Here is an 18,088-nt window from a genome sequence, read left to right as displayed (position 1 = left end):
GAAGTCCAAGCTCCCCCAGCAGGGCCGGGAGCCCCGGGCGATGCCTGCGGGATTTCACCCCCCCGCTGCCGGGGGTCGGGGGTGGGTACCACCAGGAGGGTGCTGCCGTCCTCCCGCTTGCCACGTCGGGGCTGGACGAGCCCCGGCAGCATGCGCCTGCGCTGCCTGCCTGCCTGCCTGCCTTCCTCCTCCTTCCTCCTCCTCCTCCTCCTCCCCCCCCTCCCGGCCCCTCCTCCCGGCTTTGGCGGTGCCGGCTGCCGGGAGCGGGCGGCCGGCGGGGCCGCTGCCGTCCGTGCCAGCCCCCGGGGTTATGCCCGGCTGCAGGCGGGGAGCGGGGCCAGGGGCAGCCCGACCCAGGGAGGTCTCCGGCGGGGGCAGGGGACGGTGATCTCCTCCCTCCCTCCCTCCCTCCCTCCCTCCGTGCCCGCCTCCCCCGGCTGCGGCGCGGGGAAGGGGTGCGCAGGGGCTCGGCGGCGGAGGATGAGGATGATGAGGATGAAGATGCGGCGGGCCGGAGCGGAGCGGGGGTACCCGGGCAGCGCCTGGGTGTGCTGCTGGCTCCTGGGCTGGCAGGCGGCCGCCCTGCAGCTGCCGCCCTGCGAAGAGGTGAGATTTTCCTCCTCCTCTGGGCTTTTCCCCATCCATAGGGGTGGGGTGGCGGGGGGGATGCACCAGGTCGGTAGAGGGTGGCACCCCGGGAGGGGGGTGTTGCTGGGTGTTGCTGCCCTCCCCGGGCTGTTCGTGGGACCAGAGAGGGGTCGGACCCGCGGAGAAGGACCCTCCGCCGCGGTGCTGGCGGCCGAGCCCCCCCACCCCTGCCCCGCATCACGCGTGGAGCCGTCGGTCGCGAAGAGCCCCCCCCCCCCCAGCCCCCCCGGTTGTTGCTGTTGCCTCCGGTGCGTGGAAATATCACAGCCCCCCTCCAAACGAGGGGGACTCGGCTGGCCTCGCTGCTTTTCTAAATACCGTGTTAAATCAGTGCAAAAGGGGGAGTGGAAGGGGGGTGTGGAGCTGCACCGACCCCCCCTGTGTCAGCCCGGGGTGTCCTAGGCCGAGCCCAGCGTGTGACATGGGGAGAGAAACTTTCTGCCTCTCTCCTACTATAAAAACCCGAAGCAGGAGGGACTCGGTGTCTTCGGAGCGGGGACCGCTCTGCGGGGCTGCGCAGGATGCGGGAGCTGAGGCTGCCGGACAGGGATGCCCAGCCCCAGGTGGCCCAGAAGGAGCCCCGATAGAGGGGACCAAGGCTGAACCTCTGCTCCATCCTCACTCCTACATGCAGGGACATCCTCTCTGCTAATTCTAAAGAGCAAGTGGGTCTTTCCTGTGATTTAAATTTAGGTGTGGGGGTGAGGAGGCTAGGTACTGCCTTCCCAAACAGGTCTCGGTGGCTGGGGCACTGCTCTGGCAAGCAGAAACCTGCAAGTGGGTTGACAGTGGTCAGTCCCCTTTCTCCTATCCCTCCGAGGATGCTCCGGGAACAGAGCTTCCTTACCTCTCCTACTGCAGTTGCACTGTTTAGCAAGAAATAATTTGTAAATCCTCAGACTGGATTGGGTGTGGGTGGCTGCAGTTCAGCTGGTGAAGGGTCCTGGTCCATGCTGGAGTCTATTGCAGTATGGGACCTCCTCGGCTGGGGGTGCAGAAGCCCATGTCTCCTCCCGGTGGTGAAAGAAGGCATCCCTGACCCAGGGAATATTCCCTATTTGCCTGTTGAATCTGCATTTTGTCTTCCAGGTAGCAGAGCCTCAGTGGGAGAGCTCGGTGTTAGTCTAGCGTGGGAAATCTTGCAGCAGAGGGACATGTGGGATACCCAAATCAGTGGCTGTTTTGGGCATGTTTCTCCTAAATATTGGTCATCCTCAGAGAGGAGGAATTATGTAGCCTCCTGCTTTGAAGTACCTGCCTCCCTTTTCAGCTAGTGAAGGGAAACAGGCCCTTCTAGAGCTCATCTCATCCTAAAGTCTTTGCTATAAAAAAAAAACAAACCTCTGCAGATGGTTAAAGGTGACGGCTGAATCTCAGCAGAGGTACCAAAGGCACAGAGCTGGTATTTTGGGCATTGCATACTGGGCTTTAGGTGTGCACATTCTCTCCTGAGCCCCACTTCTGTGCCCCTTTGGATGGGGACCTTAATGCTTTTGCTTTCTTTTCAGGAGGATGGACGATGTTGTTTTTCTTTAGTTTCACTTGAATACTCTTTGAGACAGAGACATCTCTCACTCACGTGGTTAAAAAGCTGTACGTAACTTGTGCTGGTGTGTGTGTGTGCATCCATGCAACCATATGTCCCAGGGAATATAATTACAAACATGTCTGGATGGAGAGGGGGGAAAAAAACAAAGCTTGCGAAGAAACAGGGTAGCAGATCAGCTGATTTACAAAAGGGAAGAACAAAAGTTAATAGGTTGTGTAAAACGTGGCTAATACCTGGCTGTTACGTGTCGGTCTCAAAACTTTGCCATTTGCCCTAATTCAGGCTGGCTGGAGTGATCTGGGTGTATCGCCATTAAAGTCACAACAGCTGCCGTTGTGACTGACTCTGGTTTGGGCTGGCTCTGGCAGGGACGAAGTCGCACAACGAGAAAGCGCAGCCTGTGAGAGGCTATTGCGGTCCTTTGAAGACTCGGTAAAGGTCTTACTGCTTTATACCCAAAAGGCCTGAGAAGCACAAGGCTTAATGCACTGGCAGGTAGTTCATTGTGAATCTATAGGGGATCTTTGCTTTAGCGGCACTTTTTTTTTTTTTTCTCCTCTTTTCTTGACAGCTTGTTTTTCTGTTTCCTCACTGTTAAGAGAAATACGTTTTATCTGCCAGTTTGTGAGATTTCTGCGCTGGTACAGCATTTGGAGCAGTGGGATCTCTGGCTACGCCTGGGGCTCCGTGGTGCTCTGATTACATAGATAGTAAAAATAATAACGTATAGCAATGTCACTTTCCAGAAACCTTTTTGTCATTGGCGTCTTTCATCAGGGACTGTAGTAGTTGAGCACACGGGATTTAGGAAAGGTGTGTCTGTGCTGCAAACCAAATGTAGGAGGAGCTGGAATGGATGTTCCCTGTGAGTTTTTGGAGTAAAATGATACAGCCGTCAGCTTCTGGCATAGTAGCGTTCAGTCGGGGCGGTGATGGCCATTCGCATCATGAGCTTTGGCTGAGCTCTGCGATGCCAGCAGCCAGTTTGAAGGTGAGCGAAGTTCGTCTCCAAGAGATGGGGGCAGGCTCGGCTGGGATGGCCGGGGTACGGCCGGGGTGCAGAACCTGGGGAGACCCCCCGGCTGTATGCTGTGCTTCTGCTGACTTGGTAACTCACGTTAGGAGGGTGGTAGAAGAGTAACTGCTTGGTGAACTCTTCCTGCTTATGCCAGTGATGAATGGCATGCTAATGCAAATGTTTCATGTGCTGCATAAATTATGACTTTGAGTGGAGTTGATGACACCCGTGTTTTTCACTGGCGTTAAATCCGCGTTCAGCTATTTATGTTGGAAACGATGAGATATTTGTGCCCATCCCCCTGCCACTGCAGGGAGCATCTTTGTTACATCTTATTTTCCAGTGTTTGAACTGGAAAAACTTTCCAGATGAATGACTCTTCCTCGGCTTCCCCTTAGAGATTTGCCCAAATCTGAACAGATTTTGCTTTTAGGACATTTTAACTGATACTCAGCCTAAATGCATCTTCTCTTTATTTCATCATTCCCTTCCCTCTGTTGTTTTTGCAACCATAAAAAAAAATAAAATCACTGAGTGACTCTTCTCTTACTTCCCATTCAGCCAAATTGTTTGCAAAGAGAGGTGCGGAGTGTCCGAGCTGCTGACAAAAATGTTTCCTGTCTTCTACCCTGTTTGACTTTCAGATACTATGCAGATTGCGAGCAAACACATATGTTTTTGATACGGATAATAAATGTGATTCTGCTACATTGGGTGGTTTATCTGATAAACCAAATATAGAATTATAAAGTGACTAAGTGAATGGAAAGGGTAATGCTAAATGCCTTCTATAAGGGAAAGTATTTTTATACTAGTAAGGTGGAATACTTCTGGAGGAGTCAAAAATGATACAAGAAATTTATTTGGACATTAAAAAAAACCACTTTTATAAAATCACTTGCAAGACAAAGCCAAGGAAGTCTTACGGAGGGGAAGCATGGACTTGAAACTAGGTCAAGTACAGCAAAAAGTGTATGTTGAAATAATGTCAATTTTCGTTATGGGAAAAAGTTAAAAAAATGGTGTGTGTCTAAGTAAGTTAAGTGTGAAGTATTTTAAGTATATTTGCATATTAAATCGAGGTACTAGGTACTAAGCTAAGCAGCCTGGGAAGCAAGGTGAAGTCCTGTCTTTCCATGTAAAGGATGGAGAGGAGATACATGTCGGTCTTGGGTGGACATTATGTAAGAAAGCTAGATAAAAGTCAGCATGCCTGTCACCAAATATACGTGTCAGGAGTAACAGGGATGTCTGCCGGAGGGAATCTGAGTATCTGAAACTTTCCTGTGTTGTTAGTGAACTGTACCTGCTTGGGAAAAGGGTTGGGGTCATTGTGGGTGGCTCTGTGGAGACAGCCCCTGTGCTCATGGTGAAATAGGTTGGGTGGATGACAAGAAAAAAAAAAGGAGGATAAAAGATGGAAGAGTGTTTTTGTGTCTTATTATTAGTACGCAGGAACCGTGAACGTTGTGTTTGTTCTAGAACTGGTTAATAAGCACACAGTGATCACAACAGAGGGTGGTGCTGCCTGAGGAAGAAGGGAATAACTTAAGGGAGGAAGAGAAAGAAGCACAAGCATTAATGCACGGGGTAGAGAAAATGAATAAGATGCGAATCTTTAGGATAAGGTAGAAATAAAAAGGCCTTCTGTGCACTTGCGAGGCTAAATGTTATCACTGTTAAAAGGTGATACTTTTTTATTTTCATGTAACTGTGAACAAGCTCTGAGAGTTCTCGATCTCTGGGATTCATTTAGTCTCTGGTGGCCTTCAAAACTCTGAAGGGATTAGCTCATTGCTAAACATTTAGGAAGGAATTCTCCTCCTTAGTCTGTTCCCTCGTTGTCCCTTGTTGGTACCCTTGTCCCTTTCTCTGAAGCATCTGCACTGGCTATTTTGGCAACAAAGCAGGAGCTATCTGTATCAGCTGCTGGGGTGATCCAGTGTTGTATTCCTGGATTTCTAAACACCCTGAAAGATCTTAGACTCTTAATTTATGAACAGTTCATAGTCAGCAGAAGAGGCTGTGGAACGATTCCTAGACAGCTCATATTATTTTTATCGCCTCTTGCTACTCAGACTTTGTGTCTTTGAGGTGAAAAGAGACACGTACAGCTTCCATTTGCCACGGTGATGGAGGGTCGTAAAGATGGGGAAAGAGGAGCAAAATCCATGCTATAAAACTGCGGACAATGAAGTCGATGGAGTGGAAACAGGTGCACAGGTGGTGAGAAGACAGATGCCGAGGCACAGGCACCGCGGCAGAGAGCATGGCCACCGCAGCACGTAGGCAGACCAAGGCGGGAGGTGGGGAGGAAACACAGGAGAAACCGGCGAGGTGTCAGAGCTTGAAACCTGAGAAGGAGGACAGATGCCAGTATAAAAAATGGAAAGTGAGCCATGGTCGTAACAATGCAAGAATAAGAAAATTAGGCACGGTGGAAAGTGCTGTAACAGACCATAAATTCGAAAGAGTAGTAGACATTAAGCCAACACAAGATTGCATTACTTCCACCATCAAACACCACTTGATCATTCAGGATGAGTATTTATCATCTATTATTTGTGCCCGTGATTTTACTTCCTTCTTTTTCTCCTCCTTTGCTCCTCATAGCTTGGGCAGATTTAGAGAGGGCGAGGGAGAGCAGGAGCTCTGCTGGGATTCCCAACACATCCATGCATGGCACCGGTGGGGACGATCAGTGAGCCGGGTGCCGGGATGGGTGTACGCAGTGATTTGGGTTGTCAGCTGCCCCTTTCAGGCCATGTTTTCCACCAGGTGTTGGTTGGGAAAGCTTTAGCAGGACTGGGCATTGCTTTATGCTGGCTGATGACCTGGGTCGGAAACGCTGGAATCGCTTGAAGGAAAAGCCTTGCCTGCAAGTCTGACCCCGAGCTCAGTGAAGGCATCGGCAGGGCTCCCGCTGACTGCCGCGGTGGTGGGGCAGAGCCAGTGGTTATCGGGACTTGCAGGGAATACAACGGGAAGATGCCATCAGAGCTGGCTTCCCTCAAGTCATGTGCGTAAGTCACTATCGACACTTGCTGAAGAAAGAGTTAAGGGCCAGTGAAGGAGAAAAAAACTAAAAAAAGTGAAGAAAGGTAAGGGGTGGTAACAAGAAAGGCAGCCTTGAACCCCTCGTGCTTAAGGTAGGAAAGAAACTGTTTGGGAAGAGATCAGCGAACAGGCCCCACGTGTCTCCCAGACATTGCTGAGGTCTTTCTAGGGGCTGCTACTGCAAAGGTCCTGTGCTGGTGTCCAGCGTGGCTGTGTCTTTCCTAACTCTTACACCTACTTGGAAAAGAGTGTCCCTCCCACTCCCCCTTGGTAATATTTTAGCTGTTATCCTAGACCTGAAAATCTGTTTAGGTTTTGGCTGCTGGTAGCGGAAACGTTTTGGTTTTCAGTCTTTTGAAAGAGAAAAATCTCTGTTTTTGAAGAAGAGGAATAGTTAAAAACTCTTTTCTTGACAACTTCCTCTAAAAAAAAAAACTAAACAAACTTTCAGTTACAAAACATTAGTCGAGTCTAATAATGACCTTATTTCACAAGTATTGTGATACTCACTTTAATAAATAGTGCCGGTCAGTACTGGCTGTGCACTTGGGACAGGGGCTCCCGGCTGGTTTAAGGTGATCAAAGACGACACGTGCGGCCGAGCTGCCGGCTCCCCTGACTTGATCCTGATGGTCCCGGCACTGTGTGCTGAGTCAGAGCAAACGCTGATTTGGCTGAAAACTAACCTGCCAAAAAAAAAAAAAAAAAAAAAAAAAGGGGGAAAAAAAAAAGGAAACGGGTGAGCGTTTATCTGGGTGGATGGCGGAGATGAGTCAGTGTTTATTCTCTGGGGGGTTGGAGCAGTGCAGGAGGCTTTGGGACCCACCAGGCACAAGGTTGGGTCCCTCTTGTTTTAGTTCTAGAACGTAAAATTTTGGTCGGATAGAGCTGGCCTGGATTTACACTGAGCCAATGGCGAGGGGGCTGTATTTGCCGATGTAGGAAGAAGAAAATGAGAGATGTGCGTGCGTTGAAGGTGTGAAAGAACTGGATGGCTGCCCTCCCTTGTGGAGGGCTGTGCTCTGGCTTCAGAGATGCAAGTGCCCTCCCTGCAAGGAAAAGGGGATTTGCTGCCTGTAAGATATGTTTTCAATGAAAAAAAAATAAAAAAAATTCAGATGATGGGCTATTCTCAACTAGAAAATTTATTTCACAGAGAATTTTTACTGCTACAAAGAGAGGGCAAATCACTCATCCCATTTTCCGTTGCTGGTATGGCATTAACCTCTCTTATCTTAGTGCTTTATGGTCAAGAAATAAAACACATAACAGAGGTGGTTTATGGTGGTATTTGAAGATTATTGGAAAGTACCTAGAAAAAATGATAAGGGCTCTACAATTTGGTGGTAAAAATGCTGGGAAGATCAATTTACATTTGTTTAGATGTCGTTCCACCTTACAGGTGCAAATATTTTACGGGGATAACCCACAGGAAAGTGTCTCAGGGTGTTTGGGATTGTTTAAAAGGACATTCCCACCCTGCCAAGTACAGGAGCATCACGAAGCAGGGGAACCCAGTCCACGACACTGGCCAGATCCTTGTCCCTCTTCTAGTTACCAGGGTAGACACAGCCAGAAGAGCTATTTTCTATTTAATAATTACCAATACTACTAATAATTACTAATGCTAATCTTATAATCCAATTTGATGAAAACCCCCTGCTGTGGGGAAAGGGTGAACTTTCCCTCTGAGGTTGGAACTGACCTGAACAGAGCTATTTTTGATGTGATGAATATGGTCAGAAAATTGAAATGCATCAGATAACCAAGCTAGAGGTAGAAGCGATGGGGAGTGCAAAACCTGAAGATGCCATTAACATAATTGCTGTTGGCTTGATAAAGTACAGTGTACATGTAATAATAGATAAATCAGTGTCTCAATAGGTCATACTGTCCCAGAAAACTAAAACGCATAGAGGTGGTGACTGTTGGCAGCAAACTCGAGGGTAGAGGTGATGTTGACCTCAGCTGTTGACTCTTAAAGTGTTAATTTCCCGTAGCATTTCTTGTGGCATGGGAGATCCTTCTGGTTTTGTACTTAATCTCTGAAGTTTCTCAAAGGAAGATCTTCACACGGGCCGGCCGTGATTTATACAGATGTAGGGGAGGGGCGCTGCATCTTTTGAGAGACGTACGTCAGAAATGGATGACTTCTGATTTTTCCCAAGCTTTTATATCCATGGCTCCCTCCTGCTGGCAGGTCAACAGCGCTGATCAAATGCTGCTTGTTTCTGGTTAGCTGCTTTTTATCTCCGGCTCTGTGGTTCCTTAAAGCAAATGAAGAAAAAGAAAGATTTCCCAAGACAGTTCTTTTCTTCTCTCTTTTGTTTGGTCTTATTTAATCTAATTCTTTAAAAATTCAGACTTCTCTTGAACGGAAAGAAACAGGGGCCCTACCCAGGCTCCTTTACAGCAGGATTTATGCTTGCACGGGGGGACTATGAGCTGATGTGCATCTCAGGGATGCTGGGAGGAGGCTGCTCAGTAGAATTGGAGTGGAGAAATGATTCAGCTCTTCACGCTGCACCTTTCATGGCAATCACCTGCCCTGCAGACCTGCTGATGAGCAGCTTGTCTTGCCTTGTGGTAAATGTCAAGTGTCCTGGTTAGTAAGGTAATGGCTGTCTCCCCTAGAGCTCCTCAAGTAACGACTGAACCCAGGCCAGCTGTCTCCTCTTCCAGAAGACCAGACAGGATGATTTGGTTGATTAATGCCCGTTTTTCACGCTGAATATAGGATTCACCAGGACTCTAAATTCTCCATTTTTTGGCTGGAAGCCCACTGTGCTCTGCATTAGCCTCTGCACAGCGAGAGGCAGGGGATCCAGAGGCGTTGCTCAATCCTGCACCAGAGCAACACGCCCTGGTAGTGTCAAGGCATCCTTTTAGGGATGCACAGACCAGGTATCACAGATAGTTCAGCACTGAGCCCTGCACTGCTACTGAAATAGCTGTAATCGATGATCAGATTCCCATTCAGCCTAGCTAAGAGGAGCCATAATGTAAAAAAGAATCAATTCCCCTGGCTTTTTATTTTGCAGTATTTTTAACTGCACTTAAAGCCAACCCTACTTAAATGTTTGCTGGCATCTCTGAAGAGTCATCGTATTTTAGTTCCAGCTTTTAAATTAAAAAAAAAAAAAAAAGCTGATTTGCAGCATTGCCCATTGCGATACTGACCTGCTAATCGCTTGAACTGCTTTGCTAAACAAGGGAAAAGATTTCCTTAAAGCCTCATCATGTGGTTATGCAGGAATTGCGTCTTTCATTGAAAAAGGGGGGAAAAGAAAAGGTAAGTCAGTTCCTCGGTATTGCAGAGAAGAGTTGGAAAATGTGAACCTTGAAAAGCCAAAACCTGGAAAGTTAAATGAACTGGAGCTAAGTTGCATGGTGTTTTAAGGTCCTGTGGCACTTAAATAAGTCGTATGAATTTGATGGGGTGGAAGCAATGATGCCTGACACGAGGTTTTGGGAGGTTTTATGTGACTGTTACTGAAAGTACAGTTTCATTAACAAACCTTGCCATTATTCAACTTTAGCATTTACACTGTAGATAGTCTGAAGGGGAGACCCAGTGACACCTCATTGGGCACCATGCATGCTGGAAATAAAAGTAAATTATTGGGCGATTATCCTGCTTTCATAGGCAGTCTTTAGCCTGCCATACACGTCAGGCCCAAAGAGCTCTGGTCCTCCAACTGTCCAGATCACACCAAGGTTTTTTAGCATGCTCCCTGGCATGGATTTGCCCATGAAAGCCAGCACGGGATGGGACATTGCAGTAGAAGCTGTGGATGAACTCCCACAGTAGTCCTCCAGTTTGACAACAGAGATGAATGAAGGCAGTCTTGTCATGGGATGACTATAACTGGATATGGTCACTTGAATACCTACCATGGTAGGAGGGCATGGAGCACCCTCGTAGTTCTTCAGGACAGCAGAAAATCAGTGTGGACAGAAGCCTTGCTCCAGTGATCCATGCATAGTCCAAGCATGAGGTCCTGGAGTTGTGGAAGTAGGTGAGCACTGGGCAGAACCAGCATTTCATACTGTGAAAAGGACTTATCTCGCTTTTAACTGTACCAGTTAGGCAGCTAGTCTGACCTAAATGTCCAGTTGCCAAGACAGAGACAATCACCCTTTGAGACTAATTTTTCCCATCCTGGAAGCATGGTGTGATTTTTCTGCTGAATGTGCCCATCTCTTTCCACTTGCTACAGAGAGACTCTGGCTCATGTCAGTTGGATGTTCAACTCTTAGTTATCTAAAGCAAAATAAAATGAACCCGGACCCATCGGTAGAATTAATCTCCACTGTAACTGAATTCCATTAGCTGTTACACAAGCGATGAGGCTGCTCTGCAGCGCTCTGTAAGCCGCAGGGGTGAAGGTGTTTTGATAAGGCCGGGACATGGCAGCGGTGGAGCTGGGTCTCTGCAATGACCTAATTACACTGGAGAAGGGACCTAAATCTTTGCCTCTGAGCTGCTGAATTAAAGTGGAAGCGCAGCAGGGGCACAGCCTTGGTCCTGAGTTCTGGAGAGATATTTGTGAGTAAAGAGTTTTATTGTTTTGCCTTGTAGCACCTTCCTACCAAAGGCACGTTATCGCACCGCAGAGTCCCTTCCTATCCAGGGAATAATTAACACCAAGCTCATGACAGTATAAATTTCTGTCTATGATATATGCAGGATTAAACCTAACATGTAAGCTTCATGTAATGATCAGCCTTGTAATTTATTGCAACTGTTTGTCAAATAGGCTAGACCTTGTGTTTGGATTTAATTTACCAGTGCAAAAAGTCGGGTGTTCAATTTATGATTGCTTACAGTGTGCGTGATTCCAGGCTGACTGCATTACCCAGGCAGGAAAACCAGCTATGGATGCATTTCTTTTCTTCATATCGTAGACTGGATGATATCTGGTGGGCGCAATCAATAGCAAGGGACAGCTCGGGAGTCGTGCCTGAGCAAAACTCATCTTTTCCTTGTCCTGCCCTTCCCCCGCTCCGTGGGCTGATGAGTCAGTGCTGATTGATTTGACTGATACAGCCCTTGCGATAACGCATTACCCTGCCCCTTGAAGAGGGTTTAATGGTGCTGCAGCCAAAGCTCTGCCTACTGCTGTCACCCCCCAGCTCCTACCTCAACCCAGCTGTGGTCCCACGCAAGAGGGAAGCTTGTAGCTCCAGGCACCATCTGGCTGATGGAAATGTTAACAAATTCGGATTTGTAGCTGTCTAAAAAGCTGCCTTAGCCCTGTGGGTAAATCTGGACTTCAAAAAAGGTGTGCTCTGAGCAGGGCTTGGCTAGACCCTGCTACTGGAGATCATTTTGACTGGGGTTAGCGGCATGAATACCAAGAAAAGTCTGGAAGCTGGACACAGATGATGGCCGAGTTAAATCTAAGACACATTTTCTCCATCATTTGCTTAGCTCAGGCTGCCTTGGGCTGCTAGCTTGTCCTTGGTTTTATTTATTAATTATTCTTGCAGTGGAAATTGGCTCTGTGGGCTTGGAGGTAACCCAAGAGGGCAACCCTGGATGAGGCTTCCTCATAAGAATATACAGTTACATGTTTTTCTTGTCAGGCTGTGATTTAAGATCTTGCTTTGTTCAATGACCAGGGTTATTTCAGACATAATACATTTAAACACTCACGAAGGGCATGGTCCTATCCTGAGACAAGTGGTTGCAAGTCAGGCAGAAGTTCCTGAGCTAAATCTCCCAAACGTGACCTCCCTCTGATGTTACAGGTGTCATCAGTCTCCTTTTTGTCTTTTTTGTGTTAATGGAATATTAATAAAAAAAAATTTCAACGTTCCCAAAGTTGAGTAGTGATGAAGATTCAGCTACAAGTTGTAAAAAAAGTCTTATTTGCTGTGGGTTGCTTTTTTTTTTTTTTCACTGTTTGAAAATATTCAGCCATCTGGTAAGCAAACAAATAAAATGCTGCGTGATATTGGCAGCAAAGAACGCACTGAAAAACAACTAATGGGAGAAGGAAACAGTTCACAGCCTCTCTGTAGTCTGGGGGGTTTTGGTTTTGTATTTTTTTCCCCCCTCAGGATGACTCCTGAGTTGAATTTGTATTTGCAAAAAGCAGAATCTGGTCATGATTTTCATATGAGTGAATGCAGCTTTGGCAAAGCCTAAAAATAAAAATATTTCTGTTTTTACTTCCCCCCAAGGATTAATTAGGCTCAGTGAAAGAAGCACACCTTTTCTTCATTATCAGACTCCTTACTTTGCAATGTTATATGTAAGTGTAACAATTAAAGTCCTGGTCATAAACATGAGAGACTCTTTATCAGGGAGTGTAATGACAGGACAAGGGGTAACAGCTTCAGACTGAAGGAGGGTAGTTTTAGATTGGATATCAGGAAGAAATCCTTTACTGTGAGGGTGGTGAGGCACTGGCCCAGGTTGCCCAGAGAAGCTGTGGCTGCCCCATCCCTGGAGGTGTTCAAGGCCAGGCTGGATGGGGCTTTGAGCAGCCTGGTCTGGTGGGAGGTGTCCCTGATCATGGCAGGGGGGTGGAAAGAGACGATCTTTAAGGTCCCTTCCAACCCGAACCACTCTAGTGATTCTGTGATTCTATGTTGTCTGTCAATGTGACCTCTTTGGTTAACATCCTGTATTGAAGAAATTGCGTGAATTCAAGTTCGAGTGCAAATCATTTGTATTGACACAGAAGTGACTAATACCTGTAGCTCTTCTCCCTCTTCTTTTGGGGACTATATATATTGGTAGAGGAGCCTTTGTGTTGAGTTAGTATTGGGGTAATCCCTTCCACGCTGAAGGTTCATTACATTATATCGCTCCCCAGCTGTACAGAAAACTCAGTCTCGGAGGGTGTCAGGGTCTGAAAGGGAAAAGCTGAGCTCAGAAGTGCGCCAGACTCGTCCACCCCCACGGCTTGGGTGAGGAAGACGCCAAGAGTGCGCAGACTTGGGTCAATGGTGATGAGGAAATGAGGGCCGGGCTCTTCACAGCTGTCCCCAGCTCCTGACCTGTCCCAGACAAAGAGCTGGAGGAGATTTTTTCATATAGTGACATCTCTCAAGAGAGAAAAGGAAATGTGGAGCAAATGCATTTGGTAGGAAATTGTAGAGGAGGTGACAAGGCAGAAAAACGATACAAGATCAGATGGGCGAGCATCACCCAGACTTCCCTCTAATAACAGCGTTGTTCCTTTTCTAATATTTTTCTGCTGCCTGGTGCGGTATGACAGTCTCGCACACCTGATGGAAACTGATAACCGGCAGCAGAGGGGCAGGAGCGGAAGCTTTGCAAAACACCCGTGCACGTGCCTGGTTTTAAGCACCTGAATAATTCCATGGAAGTTGGAGAAACCAATGCCGTTCATGTTACGTTCATGCTTAAATACCGTGCTGGATTACGGTCAGGGAATTCTGTGAACTGCAGAGTCGATACCGTGATATAACTGAGATATATTACTGAATTTAAACCTTTTACTTCCAGTAATCCAAAGGCTTTCCTTTAGGCACAGTGTTGAAAAAAATGCATTGAGTGGTGTTCTTTAAAAATATTTAAATGTTAAATCAGTTTGGTGCTCATTTCGTGTTGTCTTTTGTGGGTTTTTGTAAAAGTACTTCTTTTGTTCTGTATACATTCAGCAGACTTTTTAGGACTAACTGGTGATGTCCTTTTATATGCTTTTTAAAATTTAATTGGTGTAGCAGATTGGACAGGATGCTGCGGTGGGACTCTGCTATTGGAGAGGAAACGCAATGAAACGGGCCACATTGATTGCTCAGATGATTAAATCTGGCCATAGTTCAGGTCCTCACTGGGTTGAAGCGGACAACTTGTAAAATTGTATTACCTTTATACTGCTCCGCATGAATGTGCCGGGAGCCCTGTGAGGATGAGACGGGCAGTTTGGTGATAGTTTGTGAACCGAATCCTTGAAGATATATTTTCCCTATGGATACTGTAACTGCAGAAGTTAAATTTGGTTCAGAGCAGTGGCTTAGTGAGGTAGTGGCCCCACGGAAGGAGAGACACAGGCTCTGGGATGCACCTGCACGTGCCCCAAAACTGTTTCTGTTGCGCTTAATGGTTCACTCAGATTGGAGGAGCCTCATAGATAAATATGCTGTAATATTTACCTTAACGTTTGCTCTGTCTCATTTTTCTTGAGTACATAGATGTATTTTTCCCACTGAAATTATCAGCTCAGTTCCTCATCTGAGGTAAATTATTTTTGCCCTGCTCAGCTGTTTTACATCTAATGTGGTTCTAGTTTATTGACTTTGCACCATCTCAGGAGCACCAGGAGTGAGGATTTTGCCGTGTCCCTTATTTTGAGAATATAAAAATGGACCCAAATTTATCATCCTGTCTTACATCTGATAAAGAATGGATGTGACAAGGTGTGACAAGAAGTGGGTTCACTTGGCTGGTGCTTAAGGAAATGTTGAAATTGGGCACAGCATTGGTGTAGGGGTTCAGAAGGAGTGCAAGGGACAGAAATAAAAAGGAAAAAGTTATCTTGGAAGAGGGAAAGCTGAGTGCCCAGGGAAATCCTAGGGAAAAGTTGCACATTTGTTGAGCAGAGGCCACCTGGGGCCAAGATCTGCTCACTTGCCTTGAAGCAGTTGACGCATCTGGTTGATGTCCATCTCGGGTCTGGAACCTCCTGATGGCCTTGGCTCCTTCACAAACAAAAGCTCAGCAATTTTCCCCGTGGCTTTAATGCACCTGTTGGGATGCTGCAGGTACCTTAGGTGATTGCCTTCTTGGGATTTGTTTCTGGGCTATTAAATAGTTGTACCCTGAACTCTTTTTGTGCAGATTGCCTTCTGAATAGGCAATAGTCAGCAACATCTATACTCAAAAAACCAGAAGCTTCTCTTTTCATTTATAAGTCTTAAGCCTTGAAAAGCTGGGAATAAAACATCAAGGTTGAAAAGGAGGAGGAATGAATAAAATCCAGCATATTAAAAGTTATAATTAGAACTCTGATCAACTTTGATACTGTCAGGCCTTCTCAACTGTAATAACTGTGTAGCTCTGAATAAAAAGCCTAACCATATTTGCAGTGAAACATGAATCTTGTTCTTGGAGAATGTTTTGGCTTATTACACCGTGCCAGTGTGTGCGAAATAGAGTGTGCTGTACTGAGATCCTGTGGGTGGCTTTATCTAGTGTCCATATGCACACAATGTTTGCATAAGACGTACCGTATAGTTGATGTTTGTGAATAATAGGCACTGAAATTTACTTTGCTGGAAACAAAAGCTGGTTTGTGTGTATGGGAGTGACCTTGTGCAAACAGTTCTCTGCCAACGTGTCTGGACGCTGCTCTGTTAGTGTGGTAGGCAGTAGGCAAGGGGCACCTGGCAAGCTGGGGACCTTCCACCCTGATGGCACCATGGCACATGGGCTGTGCCTGAACACCTGGTGTCTTGGAGCACTCTGGGGAACATCTTCCACCTCTACCCAAAGCTTTCCTTGCCATAGGGAAGAAAGACAAGTGTCATCATGTCGGTGGTCTTGGAAGACCCTTCAGTAGTCAGCAGGGACATCACCTGCAGCTCTTGTCTAGAGCAGGATGTGAAAACTCCTCGCAAATCATAGAATCATAGAATCATCTAGGTTGGAAGGGACCGTTCAGATCATCTAGTCCAACCATCAACCTAACACTGACAAAAACTATCACTAAAGCATATCTCTAAGCACTATGTCTACTCATCTTTTAAATACCTCCAGGGATGGTGACTCAACTACTTCCCTGGGCAGCCTGTTCCAATGCTTAATGTGGCACATGGAGTCAGTGTGTCATCATTTTCTCTGCAAGGTTGCTTATTTGCTTTGTGCTCTGACAGTTGAATACCAAACAACAGAACATGAGGATTTAGTGAGTTTTCTCCTTTACAGTTTCGTAGGTAGAAATTTATGACAGTAGGGGAGGGAAAATACTATCAAATCAAAAGTGTGAGACACTACACCTCTTTTTACCTTTTACCTTTTTTATAGATATAAAAGAGTGAATAAGGTGTAGATCCCCAGTAGTTAACAAAGCAAGTACTTAAGCTGGGAGTAGGATGCTTAAATATCGATAGTTAAAAAGCTGTAGCCCATTAATTCTACTTTTGATGGGCCTCTATGGGATCATGAATATTGGAATTAAACCTGATGTTTTTTCCTTAAGCCTAACATCTCTGTTAATGCTTGATCTTTCAAGCTAGTTGGCTTCAATATTGCAGGTTTAAGCCCTGAGAGCCCACTTCAGCTTTTAAGGGATTGGTCTTATGTGAATCTTATATGAGATGTGCCCAGTACCGCTGTGACCCTGTTCTCCGTCACAAACTTGCATGTGCAGTAAGTGACCTGAAAAACTCTTCTCACAAAGAATAACAAGTGAAAAAAATTATTGTTTTGAAATACTTCTATTGCATATTGAAAAAGGGCTTTCTACTTTGGAAGAGATAACCTCAGAAAAAGGCATCATCATTGAAAAGGCTGGAAACTGTGGTATCTGATAAGTCCTGGAAAAGTTGATTCTTGCTGGGCAGAAGGAAAGTGGTATGTCACGTATAGATTGGTAGTAATAAAAGTCATTCTCACTTTTACAGCCAAATAAATATAGTTTGTCAATATAAGGGGAAAATGGTAAAAATTCATAGAAACCTTATTGCAGTTAATGGAAAAATATTCACTTCATGGAACGGGATCAGACCTGTCCAAATATTACTGCTGGGTGACTAAAAGACTGGATGAGTCAATAACATTAGGACAACGAAGATAAATATATTTATAAACATCCTTTACCACCATGTTCTTCACTTCAGTTTTTTCTTTAATCTGACTGTTTTTGTCAGAAGATTTAGGAGCTCACTGAAAAAAAATACAGTTTCCTGATCACCCTTGTCTAAAATCTTTTTGAGAAAAAGTAGAGATCGGCAGGTGAATTTGTTAAGTTTTGAGACTGAAGAGTTAAAAACCCCACAACCCAAACCCCGAATTTCTGGGTTCATCAGAAATGTCTTCCTGATCGCCAGGAGAGCCTGGCAGTCTGGAGGGATGCCTGGGTCAAAGGGGGATTCTCCACCTTTCTTACCATGATTTAAATCTTAATTTCTGTATTATTAGTCTCTGCTACAGGCTGTGTAGGAAACAGCTCTCATAGTGGGGAACCACTGAAGAGTGCGGAGTCCTCCCTCCAAGCTGTGGAGCCCGACTGGATGGACACGCTTCACTGCAGCCCTTGCTTCTGAAGGCTGGACCCAGGTCTGAACATGAACATAGTCATGTTCAAACTTGCCCGCTTTCTGGGCTCTGTTGTAACTCATGAAGCTTTATACAGAAGCTCTTTAGGACAGTCTTGTGTTTCGTTACCCCGTAACGGTCAGCAGTCTCAAATGCCTCCTCCTCCTCCTCTTGTGAGAAAGGGACATGATGGCGGTGGTGAAGAAAGGGGAGTGATGTGATAACGGGAATCATTACGATGAATAGGATTAGGATTTGCTTTCGTTGTGGGCTTAATTTCAGCCTGTGTAAATGACACTGAAGAACTCCCTGAGAAGAAAGACTGGCCAATTGAGATGGAACCACAATGTTACGGGGTAATTAAGGTGTGAAGCAAGCTTTCAAAGCGGTGTTTGAAAAGGTCAACCACTTCTGCCCGTTCAGAATGTAATGGTCAGGTTTTCTGTTAAAGAAAAGCCCAGTCTGAATGAACATGTGAAAACAGCACGTTGTTTTAGAATCTGAGTTGTTGGGCTTCTTCTAGTGTGTGAAATGGAGTGGGATTCATCTCTCTAAGAGGTGCTTCTCCAGTGGGCAAAAC

The 18,088-nt window shown here is 46.1% G+C and overlaps 1 protein-coding gene across 1 annotated transcript in view; it reads left to right on the top strand.

Moving 5' to 3' along the window:
* Window positions 1–241: 241 nt before the first annotated feature.
* Window positions 242–18,088, top strand: part of ELAPOR2 (endosome-lysosome associated apoptosis and autophagy regulator family member 2) — a 108,015-nt gene continuing 90,168 nt past the window's right edge. Inside the window, exon 1 of the mRNA XM_054188344.1 lies at window positions 242–606. Coding sequence (XP_054044319.1) covers window positions 481–606 — 126 coding nt within the window. The 5' untranslated portion in view covers window positions 242–480. The remainder of the gene's footprint in view (window positions 607–18,088) is intronic.

The sequence above is a fragment of the Rissa tridactyla genome, chromosome 1 (assembly GCF_028500815.1).
Source record: "Rissa tridactyla isolate bRisTri1 chromosome 1, bRisTri1.patW.cur.20221130, whole genome shotgun sequence".
Lineage (NCBI taxonomy): Eukaryota > Metazoa > Chordata > Aves > Charadriiformes > Laridae > Rissa > Rissa tridactyla.
Note: the sequence above shows the minus strand (reverse complement) of the source record. Positions and strands in the feature narration are given on the sequence as shown.